Source organism: Drosophila arizonae, chromosome X (assembly GCF_054131065.1).
Source record: "Drosophila arizonae isolate 15081-1271.41 chromosome X, UAZ_ARI_1.0, whole genome shotgun sequence".
Classification (NCBI taxonomy): domain Eukaryota; kingdom Metazoa; phylum Arthropoda; class Insecta; order Diptera; family Drosophilidae; genus Drosophila; species Drosophila arizonae.
Genome location: NC_142927.1, coordinates 8,509,581 through 8,529,317, shown reverse-complemented (window position 1 = coordinate 8,529,317; position 19,737 = coordinate 8,509,581). Strand labels below are relative to the sequence as shown.

Below are 19,737 nucleotides of genomic sequence, written 5' to 3'. Positions count from 1 at the left end.
TTGTTGCAGGACCGGCGCGTTGCAAACCGAAGCGTAAAATCGAAAGAACAAAAACAAAAAAAAAGAAGAAGAAATAATGAAAAATGAAAAAAGGCAAATCCCAAGTACAGACACTTTTCAACGAGCCGAACGCATTAACGGAAACTACTGAAATGTGAAAAGACACCGCAAAAATGTTCAAGCATTGGAGCTGTTCCTGATCTCACACACACACACACACACACACACACATACAGTCAAGGCAGAGCAAGAGAGCAGCCAAGTTTCTGCAGAGACTGGGGCTAACTTCGATATTATTGATGCTGCTGTAGATGTTGCTGCCGTGCCTCGTACATGTTGCTGCTGTGTGCGTGTTGAGTTGGCCCAGACCAACAGCAAGCAGGCGAGGCAGGTGAGGCAGGGGCGGGGCGGGGCAGGTCGGGGCGGCGTTGTGTTTGCCTGTTCTTCGAAAAATTGCTCTCAGTCAAAGTTCTATATATTCTTGCTGCCGATTTCGAAATATGCCACACACTCAAACACACACACTCACACACACTTAAACACACATACCCACACAGTCATAAATTAAATGTCCGCGAGAACTGTTTTATTTTGTTCGAATTTCGAAAAACATCAAAATTGAGTTTTGAAATCGTTTTGGCATACGCTGCCGCGTCATTCGACATCTTTCTTTGTTTTTAGCGAAAGTAAAAGCTAGAGCAGCTGACAGAGCGAGCGAGAGAGAGAGAGAGAGAGAGGGAGAGAGCAACAGCTAGAGAGAGAGAGAGAGAGAGAGAGAGATTGCTGAGCGAATTATGAAAGGCAATCATCTGAGCAGACTTTTCGACAAGAGCAACGATCTCTGCTTTTTGCACTGCCTGTCGCCTTAATCGTTTCAAAACTATATTTATGAACGTGTGGAAATATTTGAGAAACGTAACTTTATTATCTAACACAATCAAATAGCTAATAAAAACGATGTGCGCTGTGCTGCCTCTGCCCCCAGGCGCACCGAATGACAGAAATTTTGATCAAAGCTAATTGGCTCAAATGGAATTTGCTATAAAAATTAATGATCTTTTTAAGGGAAGCACAAGATGAAAGATTCTGTTACAATTTAATTTGTGTTGCCATTTTATAGAAGAGATAAAACACCTGGGATAAGTGCATAGATGATAGCTAAGCATGTGCCCATATTTTATGCTATTCTCATAGCATATATACCAATTGACAGCATTGTCTTTGGTTCCACATATGTGTGGGAGGTATATCTATATGGAGGGTGCTGTTTTTATTAGAGGTTTACAGCTTAACCTATTTAATAACTGGTAAATGCTTATTGTCTATATTGGCTTGACATTTCTAAATGGATACCCTAAAGATGGAGAGGGATACACCAAAGAGAGAAAGAGAGAGAATGAAATCTAGAAAGACAGAGAGAGAGAGAGAGAGGCTCAAATGCATAGCAGAGATTGTAATAAATAAAATATCCAAAAAAAAAAAAAAAAAAAAAAGAAAAATACATTTTCATTTCACATAAATCTCTCATCATTGTTATTAAAATTCTTCCTTTATAATGATATCATACAATTTAAACTAGAGTCCCAAAATTGGACAATCAGGCTGCTATAGACTCACGCCTTCTAGAAAAATGATTTAATTCTGTTTTGAACTGTGGTTATTTTTAACGAGTTTGTCGTGTGAAAACTGTGTTTTTTTTTCTATTTATAATAATTCAAAAATGTATTTCTAATGTTGCTAAAAAAAATAAGTAAAACAAGTGAGAACGTTGCCGTCGAGCGTTACCAACTGCAGAATACTCATTCACGGCCTAAGCGGGCCAGATCCATTGGACGATATGCCGCGCCCTCAACTGGTATATATAAATATAATTTTAGTTTAATTCAAGAGAGGATAACAACAGTAATAGGTCGTTAAATGTTTAGCTGCTAGTTCTAAAGCTGTAGGAAATACAGTTTTGTCTGATTTGCCCCTAGCAGTTGTAGATATATCCGCCATATCTAATTGATTTTAGGTTGTTATCCCGAGTATATTTACTACTACCAAGGATTTAAGATACTGGCAAATGCATTTTTCCAATCGCCACGCCCCTAATGGGCAGATCGGATTATTTTGTCACGAGTATATATTCAATATTTCAAGTCTATAGCTGCAATAGCGGTTCATGTACAAACAGACAGTCGGACGAACATTGCACAAAACCAATATACCCGCCCTAGACTTGCTTGAATGAGTATAGAAACCCGCATACTTCACCCAAGAACTCAACAGATGACTAAGGAAAACTCACACCTGTTCAGCGTTCATCTGTTGTGTATTTGCATCGTTTTTTAACACATTTTTAGTTTTCGTTTCATTTCTTTTTATTATTATTTTTTTTTTATTTAGTACGCAACGCAATTTTGCCGATGATTTTGCAGATGATTTCGGTGTAGCAGAAATATATGAATTATAAATATTTCTTTGGCCATTAAGCAAATATTTTGACACTTATCTGGCACGTGTGAGCCAAAGCCCAATGAACGACGTGCAGATGCCCAAACTGATCATTTCTAGTTGCTCTTTTTTAATATTAAGTGAACTCTAAAAATAAATCTTATTAGAGATCCAATTATGTTTGTTGTCAACAAACAATATTCGCGAATTCGTGTAAGAGATTATATACTATATGGGATTATAATAAGTATATACGTATGTGTATACGTGGCTATATATATATCTATCGGGGCTGGCAAATAATGCTCAATTTGGAAGCTGATTGATTCGTACACCTGCTAGCAGAAATGTTTTTGCGCAGCTTTTGAATATGTTCGCCTTCCCCAAGGGAAGGAAACACTAAATGCTAGAGGCATGCTTTCTTTTTTTTTCATTTCATTTCTATTTTTTTTTTGTATTTTTTTTTTTTTTTTTGTATTTTTGGTATTTTTGCCACACGACGCGGTGCGCTGCGACGTTCGGTGACGCTTTTCGGTTCCGCAAAATGCATTTATAGCCGGCCAAAGGTGAGAGCGAGAGAGAGAGAGAGAGAGAGAGAGAGAGCGAAGGAGAGAGGGGTAGCGCCAAACAACTAGAAATAGAACTGCAACATGTACGAGGAGGCATTCGTCGGGCGAGTACTTAATCTTTGCGATTTATAGCCAGGCCGACTTTCCATTATTTTTAACGTTTTGCTTGTCGCATCTATGGTGTCTCTGTATTGCGGGCATCCACACACACAAACACACATATATAAACATGTATTTTTAGTATACTTTGCTTGCATTCCTATCATGTCATGTTGTTGCGCATCCGCAAGAAACTTTGAGCAAAGGAATGGAAAATGTTTCAATTGTTGCAATATATGACTTTATAAATATTATATATGATTTCTCAAGTAAAGTCCAATTTTCTACAATTCATCTATTTGTAGTATTTTTTATGATAGTACTTAGCTAGTAACTATCGCACTTTTAAGTATTTTCCTTTGCAGTATTATTCTCGAATCGTTTTAGTCTTTCAGTTATTTAGGCTGAACCAATCTTTCGCTCTAGTGTAAATATTATTTTCAAATTTTTACCTTACAGTTTACTGTCTTAGCTAAAGGGTATTTCATGGTCGATCACAATCACTGTGCGTGCTGTTATTTTTGGTAGCTGCTTTGGCTAGCTGCTTGTTGCTGGCAAACGCGCAATAAATTGATTTCTAATACCGTCTGTCTTGGCTGTCTGCATCAATATTACGGATATATGTATGAAATGCGAATCGGTTTCTTAATTGGGATTAAACATAACGAGCATTTCCGTCATATCCACTAAGTTGCCAGAGGTGAGAGGATTCAAGGTCAAACTGAAGCTTATCCTAAGGTACAGTAGGCAAAGGAACTGCAGTATATGCAGCAGCATATACCCAGTGATTCCATTACAGGGTATCTCTAGCAGCTACATACTTTGTGTAAAAAAGATAGAAAGGATACCATTCAGAGTGCTTTCTAGCTCTATCATATGCCTATCTATCTGATACATGTTAGTTACTTAAGTAAAACATACTGAAGGGTATTCCCATAGATCATATTTCATTTCTCTAAATGACAGGGTATCTTAAGACACATCACAGTCGTTACTAAGAGGATCAATAACAAGGCATTCCTAGTACTTTTCAAATATATCTCATATTGACTCGAATACTTTAAGTATATCTCATTACAGGGTATCTACAGCATCGACATTAGCAAAACTCAAAAGATTATTCCTTAGCTATTCAGAAGGCATCTCATATATATCACGTGAATATTATTTGAGCTGCGCATTTTACAGGGTATCCGCACTAACGACATTGCCCACACAAGTGCCAGCTTGTTAAGATTATTTATGCATCTCATCGCATACTCTCTCTTTTAACTGCAAAATAAATATTTCCCAGCTATATATTCGACATGCATGTAATTGCAGTGGGACGAGTATATATCAGGAGACGGTGCGCTCATTTCGCTGCGACATAAAAATACAGAATGTAATAAATATAAAACTGAATAATATATACATATATAGAGAAGTGTAATGTATTTTTCTGTTTCGGCACTCTTTTTGTTAAATATATTTTCATTTCGACCTGAACTTTTATTATGCATTTTGTGCAATTTTAATCGCTGCCTGAACAAAGTAAACAGAACTTTTAGCTGTCAGCGATAGAGCGAGAGAAAAAAGAGAGAAGAAGATATATGTATATATATAGAGAGAGAGGGAGAGATATCAAGAGAACGAGTGAAAGGAAGCGCTAATCTCAGATTAAGCTTCACTTTTTATTTCAAGGGCTGTTGATCTGAAATGTTGTACCTAGAAGGTATAAGAATATATACTGAACAAATTGTACTATCTGTACATCTACAGCTATGTCCTTTGATGAGCCTTATGATATTTCATAAAAATATATTTCATTCATATTTCATTCTATATGCGATTTTCACTCTGTAACTAATCAAAGTTCATGTTTGTCTAGGCATACGATCTTCGACATGAAACTCTATAGAATATAGCTTGAACAAAAACACTAAATATATACGTTTATATATACATATTCGCACACGCACAATTTATGGCGAAAAGTAACAAAGAGTAACATTATAGAGGTCCATTTCCTTCCCCTACTTGGCGCATTGGCAAACGAGATGGTTCGTAACAGAGACTCATGTTGTCATATGTAGCTGCTAGAGATGTATATTAAATGCATTTGCATGTAGGGTAAAAACATGCCATTTGCACGCTGAGCGATTAAAATAAACGTTCTCGAAATTGTAACAACAGGAAGACATTTAACCAAAAGTGTACAAAAAATTGCACAAGGCTGAACGAGTCCCACGAAAACAAACGACGGCATTTAAAATACGTACGAAATATATTCACATATATCAATACAAAATGAGCTAATTATGTATGGCTCTATATATAAACTATATACATGTGTGTATATGCATATACGCATACATATTTCATATACTGTGCGACGTCATATGATAAGAGCTTTTGTTGTTTACTACATTTTAATAGATAGATGATAGAACACTCTGTATTATACTATATGAAGGTCTTATTATAAAGTGTAATGCAAAGTGTTTGCTTGGCCAGATTGGGGAGCAACTTTAGCTATTGTCATCTACAACTGAAGAACCATAGTGAAATTATAGTGAGATTGAAAGAGCATTAGATGAGATATTTGGATAATGGTAGGGGCTTTGATAGCAAAAGTGTTTAATCTAATACAAATTGCAACTGGGATCATTGGGAATATTGAAATACATTAAAGAATCTCTTCTATCATAGGAACTAGCATCATGATTTATTTATAAATCTATATTAATTGTTCATTTTGCATACAGTACTGTACAATGAATCTTCAGGATTTTTATATAGAAAGGTTCTCACTAATAATACTCTTGATTTATATAAAACATATATTCTATCTTCAAAATTATTTATAGACCTTTTCTTCAGTATCATTTAATAGATTTTGAATTATTTATTAGCTGTTTATGGGATATTGAGGAATGCTAGGGATAGGTAGACCTATAGAAAATGGAGCTAAACCAATTCGCACATTTATTCATTGGGTATTTAAGAGCACTAAAGGCTTATAAAAGCTAACTGTTAAGTCTTCCATAAGAACTAACATCAGCTTTACAAAATACCGAAAATTCCATACAAATTAGAAATTTTCAATAACATTTTCTATAGTTTTCGCCTTCTTCAGCTCATCGCATCAACCACTATTATGCATTATTCCCAGCTTTTCCATTAGACCGTTACATTTTGCTGGCTAAATTTCCCAGCTAAGGGTGGAAAACTTTTGGGTTGTTGCACTGACTAAAGCCAAAGCTTTTGCATAACTTGAACGCCGAGGCGCCACCTGGCGTGCGCCAATAAATCGCAGTGCAAACGTAAAAGCTCTATAGACTACGTGGGCTTTCGTGGAGCTTTTGGACTTACCTTCGCACTTCAGGCCCTGTATGAAGAAGCCGCCCATCAAGGAGCCGCAATGATCACAGAATGTGGGCGACATAAACGTGTGCGGCTTGAATCTGTGCGGCATATCGATCTTGAAGCGTTCGCGCAGCAGCTGCAATTGGCATAGATTGAAAACTAATGAATAGGGGTCTTCCTCGTCAGACGATTCGAGTGGGCCACCTACAATTGTGCTGGCGGAGTTGAAGACGGAGCCGGAACACTTGCCGAGCAGCTTCTCATGGCATTTCTTGTGCACAACGGTTTGGCAAACTGTAGAATATATATCGATTAGCTATCGATAGACGATTAGTGCAGCCCCATGCGATTACTCACTGATGCACTGGTAGCCCTGCTTGCCAAAGCCCCACAAAAACAAATTGCAGAACGCACAGAACGTGGGCTGACGGAAGAATTTCGCCACAAAGCGATGGCCATTGATATCGTGAGTTCTGTAAGTATTACAATATCGATTAATTGAAGTTTTAATAGGGCTCAGCGTACTTACTTTTGGTGTTTGATAGCGCCGCGGCGATTCGTAATGCTGCGTGGTCGCGTGCGACGATCCACGTAGCCACCGCTGCCAGCACCCCCAATCCCTCCCCCGACGCCACTATCCCTGTCCCTATCCCTGTCTCTGTCTCGGGTGTATGCATCCTCTTTGGAGTGCTGGCGAGGTAGCTCAAAGGAATGCTGCTTGCCATAATGATAGTGATTGTTATAGTGATCATCACAGTCACGATCCCGTTCACGGTCACGATCACGCCGTACGCCGCTAGCACTAGAGCCACTAAGGCCGCTCCCGGCGCCACTGCTGCTGGATGAGCTCGGCTTATAGCGCAACTGCAAGAGAGAAGGAGAGTGGGAGAGAGAAAGAAAGAGAGAGAGACAGTATTGAGATATTGTTATTCTACGTATAATTAATAATCCATCAAATTATTCAAGTTTAGCTTACGATATCAAATAGATCGTAGTGTTCAATGGGGTGGCTTTTTTTCTTCTACTTCGAAAAATATAAGAGTCTCATTTTAATAGGAGTGCAAATTCAATATACATATTTCGAGCTGGGGCGACAGTGCTTAAATTAAATGAAGATAATTCGAGTTGCTTCTATACTTCCCCAACCGATCGGATTTGCATCAGATTTCACTATGAATGAAACCCCGACTACGTCTCCAGTTGATATATTCGATTTTACGGTTGCTTATACGCGAATGTACCGAGTAACAAGAACTAAGCTGGATATGCCTAGAAATTTTTATAAAACCGGAAGTAGTTGGTTTCTAAGGAGCTATAAAGATACTCCTAGATAAAATAAGGTATCCTTTTTTTTTTTTTTTGTGTGTAAACTAGAAGCTCTAGGTTCAGCTAGACCGGAACGAGATTACTAACTAGTTCCCTTTTAAAGCATTTACATAAGATCTCATAACATTTTGATATATGACCATTATATCTCAGAGATATATAAGCAAAAGATTGGATATTAATCTGAAGAGAGAGAGAGAGAGAGAGAGAGAGAGAGAGAGAGAGAGAGAGAGAGAGACTATGCCATATCTTTTTACACTAATCTCATTGCATTTAGAGAACTGCAATTAGTTCATTAAAATATCTATAATATTAATGGTCTATGACTGTACTACATTGTGGTACCAACAATCGTCGCATGTAAGAGATATATTACAATATTATCTTCCATCTTATTTTTCCTCCTTCTGCAACTACAAATAACGTTGAATTTAGAGATGTAAAGAGTTAGATATCACATATATCAAATGATACATCAAATTGTGTCTATAGGGTTCTGGAATCTTTCTCTTGACCTGTGTAAGTACTTAGAGGATATCCAGCTGGTTTGCCTTGCACTTACATCATGACCCTGGAGACGCGATGAGCCGCCAGAGCTGCGCGCTCGCTGGCTGCTGCTGGCGCTGTTTGTCTTCTGCTTGCGCACCTGGGCGCGGGTGAACATCATCTTGGTGGGCAGAACGGTAAAGGAGCGCTCCCAACCACATACACATTCACATCCAGTTTCAGATTCAGTTTCGTATTCACGTTTGCCTCCGCTTCTGCGTCAATAGTTCAACAAAAGCTCCACGCGACGGTAACTGGAAGACTACGTCGAATGCCTCGATTCCGTATGCGATCCGCTCACGCTCGCGTACATACCAATGCACACATATATATACGGGTATATCTGCGTATGTGTGTATGTATGTGCGAGTTGAGGCAGTGCAGGCGGCAGGGGCTGCTGTCCGGCTGCTGTTTCTGGTTTGTGTTAGGTGCTTAACGATACGAAAGGCGAGAACGAGGCGTATTTCTTGTAAGTATTTATATTAAATAAGATGATCGGCGATGATCCGATATTGTTGTTGTTGTTGCTGCTGCTGTTGTTTTGTTGGCCTTCCTTTCAGTTCAACTGCAAGCGACTCTAAAGCGCCGCTAATGGACATCTGAAATATAGAAGCACTAATGAGAATCAAGTTTAGATACTCGCAATTTCTTGGGAATGTCTGTTAATAGATAATCTATACTTATGTATGTATATCGAGACATGGATATTGAGCTGATATTGCCAGCAGTAGTAGCTGAATTTATTTCTCGACTCTGCACTTCGTATTGCATTGCATTAGAGCAAGATCTGTTGTTACTTCATATTTCAATTTATATTGCTGATCGTGCTTTGTGGCCAGAGCGCCGACTTGAATTTTATAGATCATATATAAACGGACTTTGTTTTCATTTGAAATGAATACGTTATTTATTGATTAGTTAAACTGACTGAGCTTGAGCAGCAGCTAGAGCTGAGCAACTATCGCTGGCACTATGGAGATATCGAAAGACAACCTTTGTGCATCACTATCGATAGTTGTGTTGTCTCTATCGATATAAATAAGAAATGAGGCATTAATATATTTATTTATTTTATTTAAGCTTACATTTCTAAATTTATTGTTAGCGTGTTCAGTTTTTAGTTTCTGTTGAGTTAGATACTATCGATTACTATCGATACTCAAATCTTTGCTCTCAAATCATCGGACATATCGATTGCGGCTGACTTAATTTGACCAGAAAAATATGCGTCTGGTCTAGTTAGGTTAGTTTCATCAAGTTTTGTGTTTACGTTAAGTTAGCTTCACCAGGGCACAGAAAATATGAGTTAAGTTAGCTGCGCTTGCGCACAAACAATATATCAGATGACAGATTTAGCTTTTTTACCGTCAGTTTTGGCTTCTTTTTTTTTTTTAAGTTTGATAGGGTGAAAGTTCGAAAACAGAGAAAAACGGCAGTTTTAGCTTTTCATAAATTAGAAACTGGTTTTTTTTTTCAGTTTTTTTAATTTTTAAAATTCAGCTCTTTTTTGTTTTTGATCGTTTCCTAGTTTATTCTACCTTGATATGATGAATGAATTGAGCTACATCTGCATTTTTGCATTCACGTTAAGTTGGCTGCGCCTGGGCATTCGAAATACGTAGTCAAGTTAGCCGTTTCAAGTTTTGCAGTACGGATAGGTTGACTGCTCCTATTTGTATCAACAAAACGGACCATAATAAAGTATATAAACTATTGCATTCGTACTTCCTGCGAGAGGGAGCTCAATAAATTACCGAAACCTAAATAAATCTTGAAATTAGCTCAAGTCTATGAGTTTCCTGTGAATATAAAATGTGGAAAACATGAAGCAGCAGCAACAGTGCTTGCTCATGCGGCAAATGGGATCGTGCCTAGAGACAGGAAATGCCTCTCTCTCTATATAGTATGTATACATATCTCTGATAAATCTGTTTACAAAGTGTCTGTGGGCAAGGCCTTCAAATAGTAAGGGCACTTTGTCACGTATTCCCATAATGATCGATAGACTGACTGACTGACTGTTCGTTCGATCAGGCTATGATTGATGCGGCTCACTCACATACATACATACTCACAGTCTATGCATTCTACATATACGAGTATGTACTAGATGTGTAAACTATTCAATCTGAGCTATGTCTTGAATGGGATGGATCATTCGATAAACAATGGACTCAACAACTGGTTGTTGTTGTTGTTCGAGTAAATGTATCAAATGTTATTGTTTATGTGCTCGATTCTAATTAAATGCTGTTGGCTGTCCAATTTCTGGGGAAGTTCATTTGAGAAATTGCACAAGAGCAACAAGAAAAAAATAAAATGAAAACGAAAATGAAAATCTAATTAAAAAGAAAACAAACAAAATTTAAGTTGCGATATTTGACGGCATTTTGTTTTGCTTGAATGCTCATTTATATCACTGACCAAAGAACACATAGATGAGACATGTAGAACAAACTTTTTCACCACCGAAAAAATGTGCATTAGGGACTACTCACCTTCGTAGTTGCTCGGCTCCGTCTCTTACGGCTCGAGCAGTGAAAATACAAGACTACAAAGTCAGTTCGTTGCGAGCGCTGAAACGAAATGGTCCCATTCTTATATGAAGCAATGCTATGCGCTATTTGTCCTACTCTCTCTCTCTCACTCTATCTCTCTCTTTGGTCTCTCAAATCACCGAACTCAGCAGCGCACAAAAATTGAATGTTGTTCGCGGCGATCCCAGCTCTTTCCTCTTGAGTGAAGGGTATACCGAAATCATAAAAGCATTTGTCACGCTCATGCAAACAAAATGTAAGCGTTTCGATGGTTATTCGTGGCAAGGGTATGAAAGCGTTGATACGCATAAAGAATATGATTTCGCGTCGGGCAAGTACACACACACTTGTAGTCCCTTGCTACATGTATGAGCATTTGTGACCTGCGTGCGTTACTCTTGCTGCTTGTAGCAATTTTAAAGTCCAGCATTTGCATTTGGTCGGTCTTACGGACTGTCATAACCACTTTAAACAGATGTACTATGTGTGAACATACATATGTATGTACATAAGTACATTTATATATTATTATTGCTAATCATGTTTATAAATGTGTTTATATCCGTAAATAATTATATATAATTCAAATTATTTTTTACACATTTTCAACCGAAAAAATTATCGTAAAACACTACTAACTTTATTAAATGCTATGCAATATATGAAATACATATGTCATATTACACTCAAGCTTTACTCATTATTGTCAAAAATTTCTAATTAAGTCATAATGGCCCATTTGATAGTCACCCTACGATTCAAATCATACAAAATTTACAAACTACTAAATCCAGAGACAATTAGCTTGCCATCCCATACAAGCATACACATACACAAATGTATGTATGCATGTGCTCACTTCACAAGGCAGACCAACGGTACATTTTGGGCTTTACAATTTGCACAGGCTGTTGTGCACAGAAAGAATACATTTTCGCGACGAGCATGCACACACACACTTACATCCTTGCTACGTGTATGTGCTTTTGTGTGCGTGCGTCGCGAAACTCAATTCTTTCTCAGTATTTTCGTCTATTATCAGCCCAAAATTTGCCGTTGGTCTGCCTTGTGAAGTGAGCACATGCATACATACATTTGTGTATGTGTGTGCTTGTATGGGATGGCAAGCTAATTGTCTCTGGATTTAGTAGTTTGTAAATTTTGTATGATTTGAATCGTAGGGTGACTATCAAATGGGCCATTATGACTTAATTAGAAATTTTTGACAATAATGAGTAAAGCTTGAGTATAATATGACATGTGTATTTCATATATTGCAAAGCATTTAATAAAGTTAGTAGTGTTTTACGATAATTTTTTCTGTTAAAAATGTGTATAAAATAATTTTAATTATATATAATTATTTACGGATATAAACACATTTATAAACATGATTAGCAATAATAATATATAAATGTACTTATGTACATATGTATGTATGTTCATACATAGTACATCTGTTTAAAGTGGTTATGACAGTCCGTAAGACCGACCAAATGCAAATGCTGGACTTTAAAATTGCTACAAGCAGCAAGAGTAACGCACGCAGGTCACAAATGCTCATACATGTAGCAAGGGACTACAAGTGTGTGTGTACTTGCCCGACGCGAAATCATATTCTTTATGCGTATCAACGCTTTCATACCCTTGCCACGAATAACCATCGAAACGCTTACATTTTGTTTGCATGAGCGTGACAAATGCTTTTATGATTTCGGTATACCCTTCACTCAAGAGGAAAGAGCTGGGATCGCCGCGAACAACATTCAATTTTTGTGCGCTGCTGAGTTCGGTGATTTGAGAGACCAAAGAGAGAGATAGAGTGAGAGAGAGAGAGTAGGACAAATAGCGCATAGCATTGCTTCATATAAGAATGGGACCATTTCGTTTCAGCGCTCGCAACGAACTGACTTTGTAGTCTTGTATTTTCACTGCTCGAGCCGTAAGAGACGGAGCCGAGCAACTACGAAGGTGAGTAGTCCCTAATGCACATTTTTTCGGTGGTGAAAAAGTTTGTTCTACATGTCTCATCTATGTGTTCTTTGGTCAGTGTTTATATACAAGTTATATATGTATGAAAATATATATATATATATATGCATATAGATATATTTATAACCCGAAATGTATTTGCACGCTTTTGCCTTGAAGGGCATTCACACACACACACACACACACACACACACTCTTGGTTGTTGTTGCATTTGTTTTAGGGATTCCACCAGCTCATGTTGTGGGCCTCAGATGAGTCGTCGTCGTCGTCGCTTAAATCTATGAATGTTGTTGTTGTTGTTGTTTGTTTTTTTATACTCATTTATTTTTGATTTTTGTTCGTGCCACCAAAAATAAGTTTGCGATTCATACAAAATTGTTGCTGCCTCTGCCGCTGCCGCTGCCCAATATAAATAGAATTAAGTGGCGATTTGTGTGAGATTGCGTGCCAATTGATTGCCGGATATGATTAAAGCCAAAGCCAAAAAAATAAAAAATAAAAAGTGCCAAAACTATGCGTGTGCTCGGCTTTTGCTTTTAGTAATGAGTAAAACACTTAGCGGAGCGAGAGAGAGAGAGAGAGAGAGAGAGAGAGAGAGACGGAGGCATGGCACTCGCAATTTGTTGCATAGCTTCTGGCGCATGAGCTGGCATGCGATGAGTCCAAGCAAATGGAGTGACTAAAAGTAATGTCCAATAGAGCTTCTTCTTCTTCTTCTTCTGCTTCTTTTTCAATATGTACAATATAATAGATATGATATATACACATCTGCATACAGTCATTAAATACTATTCTTTATTATAGCCAACTGTATATAGCTAAACATCTTTTGGCCAGATCTAAGCTGAATACTTAAACATATTTTTTATTGGTTTCTGTTTTGTTGTTGTTGTTGTCTTCTCTCGCATCTTCTATTTGGCATTGGCATTACTTTTTAACACATTTTTTATTACAATCTATAAGTGTCTCAAGGCTATCCAACAATAGAAATATCTAGCGGAATCTTGTGAAGTTTTATGTAGTTGGCATTTCATAATTTTGATTAAGTATTTATAAACTGATTATTTACACTATTTTGTTTATTATTATAAGTACAAGAATTATATATTGTTGGAAATCAAGTGAAAAACAAATTTATAAGAAAAATGAAAGTTCGAAAGCGAACTAAATGTTTCATTGAAAAGAGTTTATGTCGTTATTTATATGAGGTAGTCTTATCGACTGAATGTGCATAGATTCAGAGCTTTCGATTATTTTCACACATGTTGTACTTTGAAATAAATAAAAATCAGTTTTCCAACCGAATTGATGGGCTTTTGAATAATGCCCAGAACTATATATGTATTTATTTATAATCTAATACTTGGACTATATCTTTATAAGAACAGTTTCTTCTGCATTAGTTAAAGGTAGGTGGGTAGGTAATTAACTAGAATATTTTTCAGTATACATATATAACTATATATAATTAAAATATATAGTTTTAATAAATCAAAGTTTTAATAAACATCTGTAAGAAGTAAACTAGAAATATTGTGAATGGATCCATTATATAGATTGGCTATAAATAATAATACAAGTTTCTATATCCTACAATGATTTTATCCCAACAACGAAGAAGGAGATGGGAGATTAAAGCAAGATAAACGATTTTTAAAATTTTACAACAAATTCCCCAAGATACAAAATCGGAATCGGAATCGGTTGCAAGTATAATAATAAATCTCCAAGTCAAATACGTCAAAGAACTACTTCTGTCCAAAGAGTTACTAAGGATCGAAGAAGCATAATTAATAATACAAATTTCTAATCAAGAAAATAAAATAAATAAATAAATGAGCTTTACCAGAGACATATATACATATATATATATATATGCATGTAGATATGGAGCAGCATGTGTCAAGCTCAGCAATGAATCGATTCATTTGCGGTAAACAGTGCTCAGAAGAGATGTGGAGACTGGGATGGGATTGAAACTGAATCGGAATCGGAATTGGAATTGGAATCGGAATCCCAACTGGGCTGGGTTGGCGGCAACTTCGATGGCAACAGCGTCGGCCAATATAAACACATTCCGCATTGGTACAAAGCGCGCACAGACACACGCACACAGATACAGGCAGAGAGGCGTATGTAGACACAACAATAAATATTTCGTAGTGAAATGCTTTTGTTTTAATGCCCCGCAAAACACAGCGCAAATTGACTGGATGATTGTGCGGCCGTTGCGGCGGCTCTGGCAGTCTTTTAAATATGTATCTATATAGCTATATAGCTATATATGTACATGTATAGATTGAGAGGTGTATGTGTGTGTGTGTGTCTGCGTGTTTGTGACGTCATCAGAGCCTCGCACGTAGTCCGGGCTTCACTTTAGTACAATTTTGATTTTCTTACTTTCACGCAAATGATTTCAGTTGGAAAAAAATTGAATAAAAAAAAGTAACGGAACTTTTTTCACTTTTCACTTTGCACTGGGTAATTGCAACACGTATACGCCGCGTTGTACCGTGCGAGATTTGTCACTTTGCCTCGGATTTGATAGACTTGCAATTTGTTTTATTATTCTTATTTTGTTTATTGCTAGCTGAGCCTCTTTTTATTTTGTATTTCATATATTTTCCATTCCGCCTCTTTTTTTTCTGTATTTATCGAGTCTCTGCGCTCGCTCGGCCGCACAACAAACGTGAAGACGAGCGCGCAAACGAACGTGCGGACAACTGAAGAATACAATATTTTGGAAGAACAGAAATATATATATTTGTATATGTATATATGGTAGGAAAATATATATATGTATATGTATATACATATATTTGTTCTGTTCCGCAAATGCAAGGCGAAAAGGCAAATCTTACGCTCTGCGTTCGATCGCGGCACACGAAACAAAAAAACAAAAAAAATTGTATATGTAATATATGTTTGTATATATACAAATATATGAAGAAGCGAAAAGTCCGCCGTTCGACATCGGGCAGCGCACTGAATCCGCATCTGAAAGTGATATATAGTCAGTCAGTTGTTGTGTCTAGTTGTGTGTGTGTGTGTTGCCTCGATCGCTCTCCCTCTCGCTCTCTCTCTCAGTCACTCGCTCTTTTTATCTGGCACTCTCTTGCTATCTTTAAATATGCATAAAGTTCCGAGTTATGGACTAAATATGATTTGCTCTTCATATTTCTATCGAGATCAAGTTGAAGCACAGAGCGTACTAATGGGAGTAAAGAGAGAGAGAGAGAGAGAGAGAGAGAGAGAGAGAGAGAGAGAAAGAGAGTTGCTGGGCAAAACAAGAGATCGAGAGAGCGAGAGTGCAGGAGCATACCATCAGACTAACATCTGGTTTACAAGTCCTTCAGTTTGAAATTAATCTATATAAACTATTTAAAATACCCTGCAATTTACTATACAATATATAAATATAATATAAAATATAATAAATATTATAATTTTATTTAAAAAATTTTTTTTTTTAATATGTATTTTCTTTTTGTACATAATGGAATATGTATATAATTTTTTTAATATTATTAGATTTTATATCTATATGAATTATTTATGAAATTTTAAACTAACATAAGCAATTTATGTATACTCTATTAAAACATTAATAATAATATAATATACAAAATTAACATATTTAATTATGTATTAAAAAAACCTTTTTTTTTATTTTATTTTTATTTTTTTAAATACCTAAAATTGTGTTATTTATACATAAATATTTTAGAAGTGGGTTTGCTTAAACTATTTAGCTCAAATTATTAATTTCTTAATTAATCTTTTCTTTCTAATTTTTTTTTTTTTTTTTTTTTTTGATATTTCAAAAACTCACATATGAAAAAATTCCGCCGTAAGAAATCGTTTCACGTAGAGCATTCATCAATCGCCTGGGACTGAGTGCAAACGCTTTGCAGCTTCTATGGGCACGCGCCCTCGCGCTTCTCTAAATATTTCATTGTGTATATTTTTAAATTTCAAAGCGAGAGCAAAAATTGAGAGAGAGGGACAGGGAAAGAGAGAGAGAGAGAGAGTGCGCAATAATTTATGAAGCAGAGAATATAAGAAAACAAACAAACAATACGCCCTTTAGTGGCATCATGTGGAATTTGTTCGATTGCAGATCGTTGGGAGTTTATAGAGTTTTGTTTGATGCGGTCGTCGTGTCGATTGTGCCAGAAGTCGACTGAGTTCCCTAGGCTGGAGATCTGCTGCGCTGGGCGAACATTGGGTTTGCTCGATGTCGTAATGCTAATGGGCCTCTTCTCTATGATGATGCGCTATGACTGCATCCATTCAAGCGGTTTGCTGGCACTGCTATGACTCCAACTCTGCTCAGCGACTAAGGCTGGGCTTAAATGAAGCTGGCCTTGGTAGAGCTGGGGTTAGTCATATGAAAAGTGAGTGGGAACTTCTTTCAAACTGAAGCTTCACATGCACTTGTCGACTATCTAAAAAATATTTCTATATAATAAAATGTAGAGCATTGCAGTATTAATTAAATACTTAATCTAACATAGAATGCGATTGATGACTCCATCAATTTAGTGTGAGGCAAAAACCAATTGGTCAAAGCTTAAAAGAACACATTCGCTTTATATATTCCATTGAATATATCGATATGCGTGCCATCTCTAGTGTGAAGCAATAAACGATGGCTAAGGCTCACGATACGTGACTTGCGATAGTTGCTGTTATAATAAATATCTATATTTGTATATATTAATACGAGACATATATCCATATATATATATATATATGTTTATGTGCATGTGTGTATGCATTCAGGAATGTACATATACATATTTATTTATTGACAAGCTGCCGCAAAGCAGCGGCGTGTTTATAATAACAGAAGGCCCAGCTAAGAGCCCAGGCAAATAGCAGGCAGTGGAACTATAATCACAATTTGGGTGACAATCGAAATCGGAGTAGGAGCAATCGGTGCGGATGAACAGTGTCATAAATTTGACGACTGACAATCGAAGCTCGACACTTTTCACATCGAGAAAAACTCTGAGACAGACAACTTGCACGCTGCTAGCTCAATTCTCCAGTGATTCGCGAAAACACGTCCAGACATGGCCGAGCGTCGTTTGAGAAGGGAACTGAATGAGCTGTACAAGCAACAGCCGCGCAATTGCTGTGTTTGGCCCGTCACCGGCGATTTGATGCTCTGGGAGGCGACCATTTTGGGCGTCAGAGACACGCCCTACTACTTGGGCGTCTTTTCGCTGCGTCTGCAATTTACCCACGACTATCCGTTTGTGGCTCCCCGTGTACACTTCCTGACAAAGATATACCATTGCAACATTGACTACGACGGATACATTTGTTGGGACCTTCTCAGCACCAGGTGGACAGCTTTCATCAACGTCTCAACCATACTGCATGCCGTGTGCGCCCTGATGCGCGAGCCCAACACCGACGACCCCTGTGACGAGATGATGGCGGCCCTCTATCGCGACAATCGCAGCGAGTACATGAGCAACGCGATCGACTGGACGCTGCGCTATGCGATCGCTCCAAGCGTCACTCTGCCGCCGCTGCAGCTGCAGCTGCAGCGCAGGTCGTTGTTCCAAACTCGCGTACGTCGTCTAGGTGTTGGAGGAGGCAGACGTGGTTATGGTGGCTTAGAAGGTCCAGGCAGCGAAGGTAGTCAAGGAAGTGGAGGTGCCCGGGGAGCCAGAGGAGCTGAAGGTGGCGGAGGTGCACCAGGAGGCAGACGTGCTCGAGGAGCCAGAGGAGCTGAAGGTGGCGGAAGAGCTGAAGCTGGCGGAGGTGCACAAGGAGGCAGACGTGCTCGAGGAGCCAGAGGAGCTGAAGGGGGCGGAAGAGCTGAACGTAGCGCAGGTGCACAAAGAGGCGGCGGTGACCAAAGAGGCGAAGGAGCTGAAGGTGCTGAACGTTCCCAGGGTGCTCAACGCGGCCAAGCTGGTCAGGATAACGGCAGTGGGCGCTTCAATTCGCAGCTGGACTCAGGTGGCGCAGCAGTTGGATCAGCTGGGCAGCAGCTTGGCGTGGATGAGACCAACAACGAGGCCGAATCCGTCGCGTGCGAGGCACAGCTGACAGCTGAAGAGCAGCAGTTCCACTTTACTAACATATGAAACACAAATTAGCTGGAAACATTCTCAACTTTTTTTTATTTTTTTATTTTCTAGTTTCTTTTTAACATTTGTGTACTAATACATGGCTGCTAACATTTTGCGACTTTCTTCTTCTTTTCATTTCGAACTTCAGGCTGACAACAGCTGAGCTGATATGACGATTTTCTAGATGCAACACCATTATATATATATACCATAGATACATTTACAATACATCTATATATAATATGTAGCTGACTGATGAGATAGTTTAACTATATTTGTAACTTTGGCTTGAAATGACAAATTTTTTAAAAACTTTTTTTTTTCTAAAAATTTATTGATTTTTATCAGTGATATTTTCCACTTCCCGACTGAACTTGTTGTAGTTTCTTTTATAGGCGAGCTTAAATCTTCTCATAATTAATTTCCACCTTCTGCCATCCCTTCGATTTTCAAGACATTCCGAGAGATATACCTATAGGTATATAGATCTATAGACAGATCTATAGCTAGCTTGAGCTCACTAGCTGAAGTGCAATACGGAGGGATTCGCTTAGTCTAACACATCGATAGAACCTTAATAGAGAACATACACTTAATTATTATATTATATAGTATATGATATTGTCTTAATAAATTTTATTGTTCAATTGACAAGACAAGATGAGATCAAGATCTATTTAATTGTTTATTGATATTGATATTGAAAACAACTTTACCATCTCTTTCTACAGGATAAGGATAAATATGCATATGGATTGGTCACTGGGGGCGTGGTAAATTGAGAGAAGTTG

General features: G+C 37.7%; 1 protein-coding gene across 1 annotated transcript; it reads right to left on the bottom strand.

The window, feature by feature from the left end:
* Positions 1–620: 620 nt before the first annotated feature.
* Positions 621–15,845, bottom strand: LOC108618554 (putative protein kinase C delta type homolog). Its single transcript, XM_089474557.1, has 8 exons — positions 15,716–15,845; positions 14,701–15,577; positions 8,341–8,923; positions 6,982–7,316; positions 6,810–6,925; positions 6,661–6,746; positions 6,459–6,588; positions 621–751 (listed from the first exon to the last, which is right to left on the bottom strand). The coding sequence occupies exons 3-8, from the start codon at positions 8,443–8,445 to the stop codon at positions 678–680; spliced, it is 846 nt and encodes a 281-aa protein (XP_089330683.1). The 5' UTR covers positions 8,446–8,923; positions 14,701–15,577; positions 15,716–15,845; the 3' UTR covers positions 621–677.
* Positions 15,846–19,737: the final 3,892 nt, after the last annotated feature.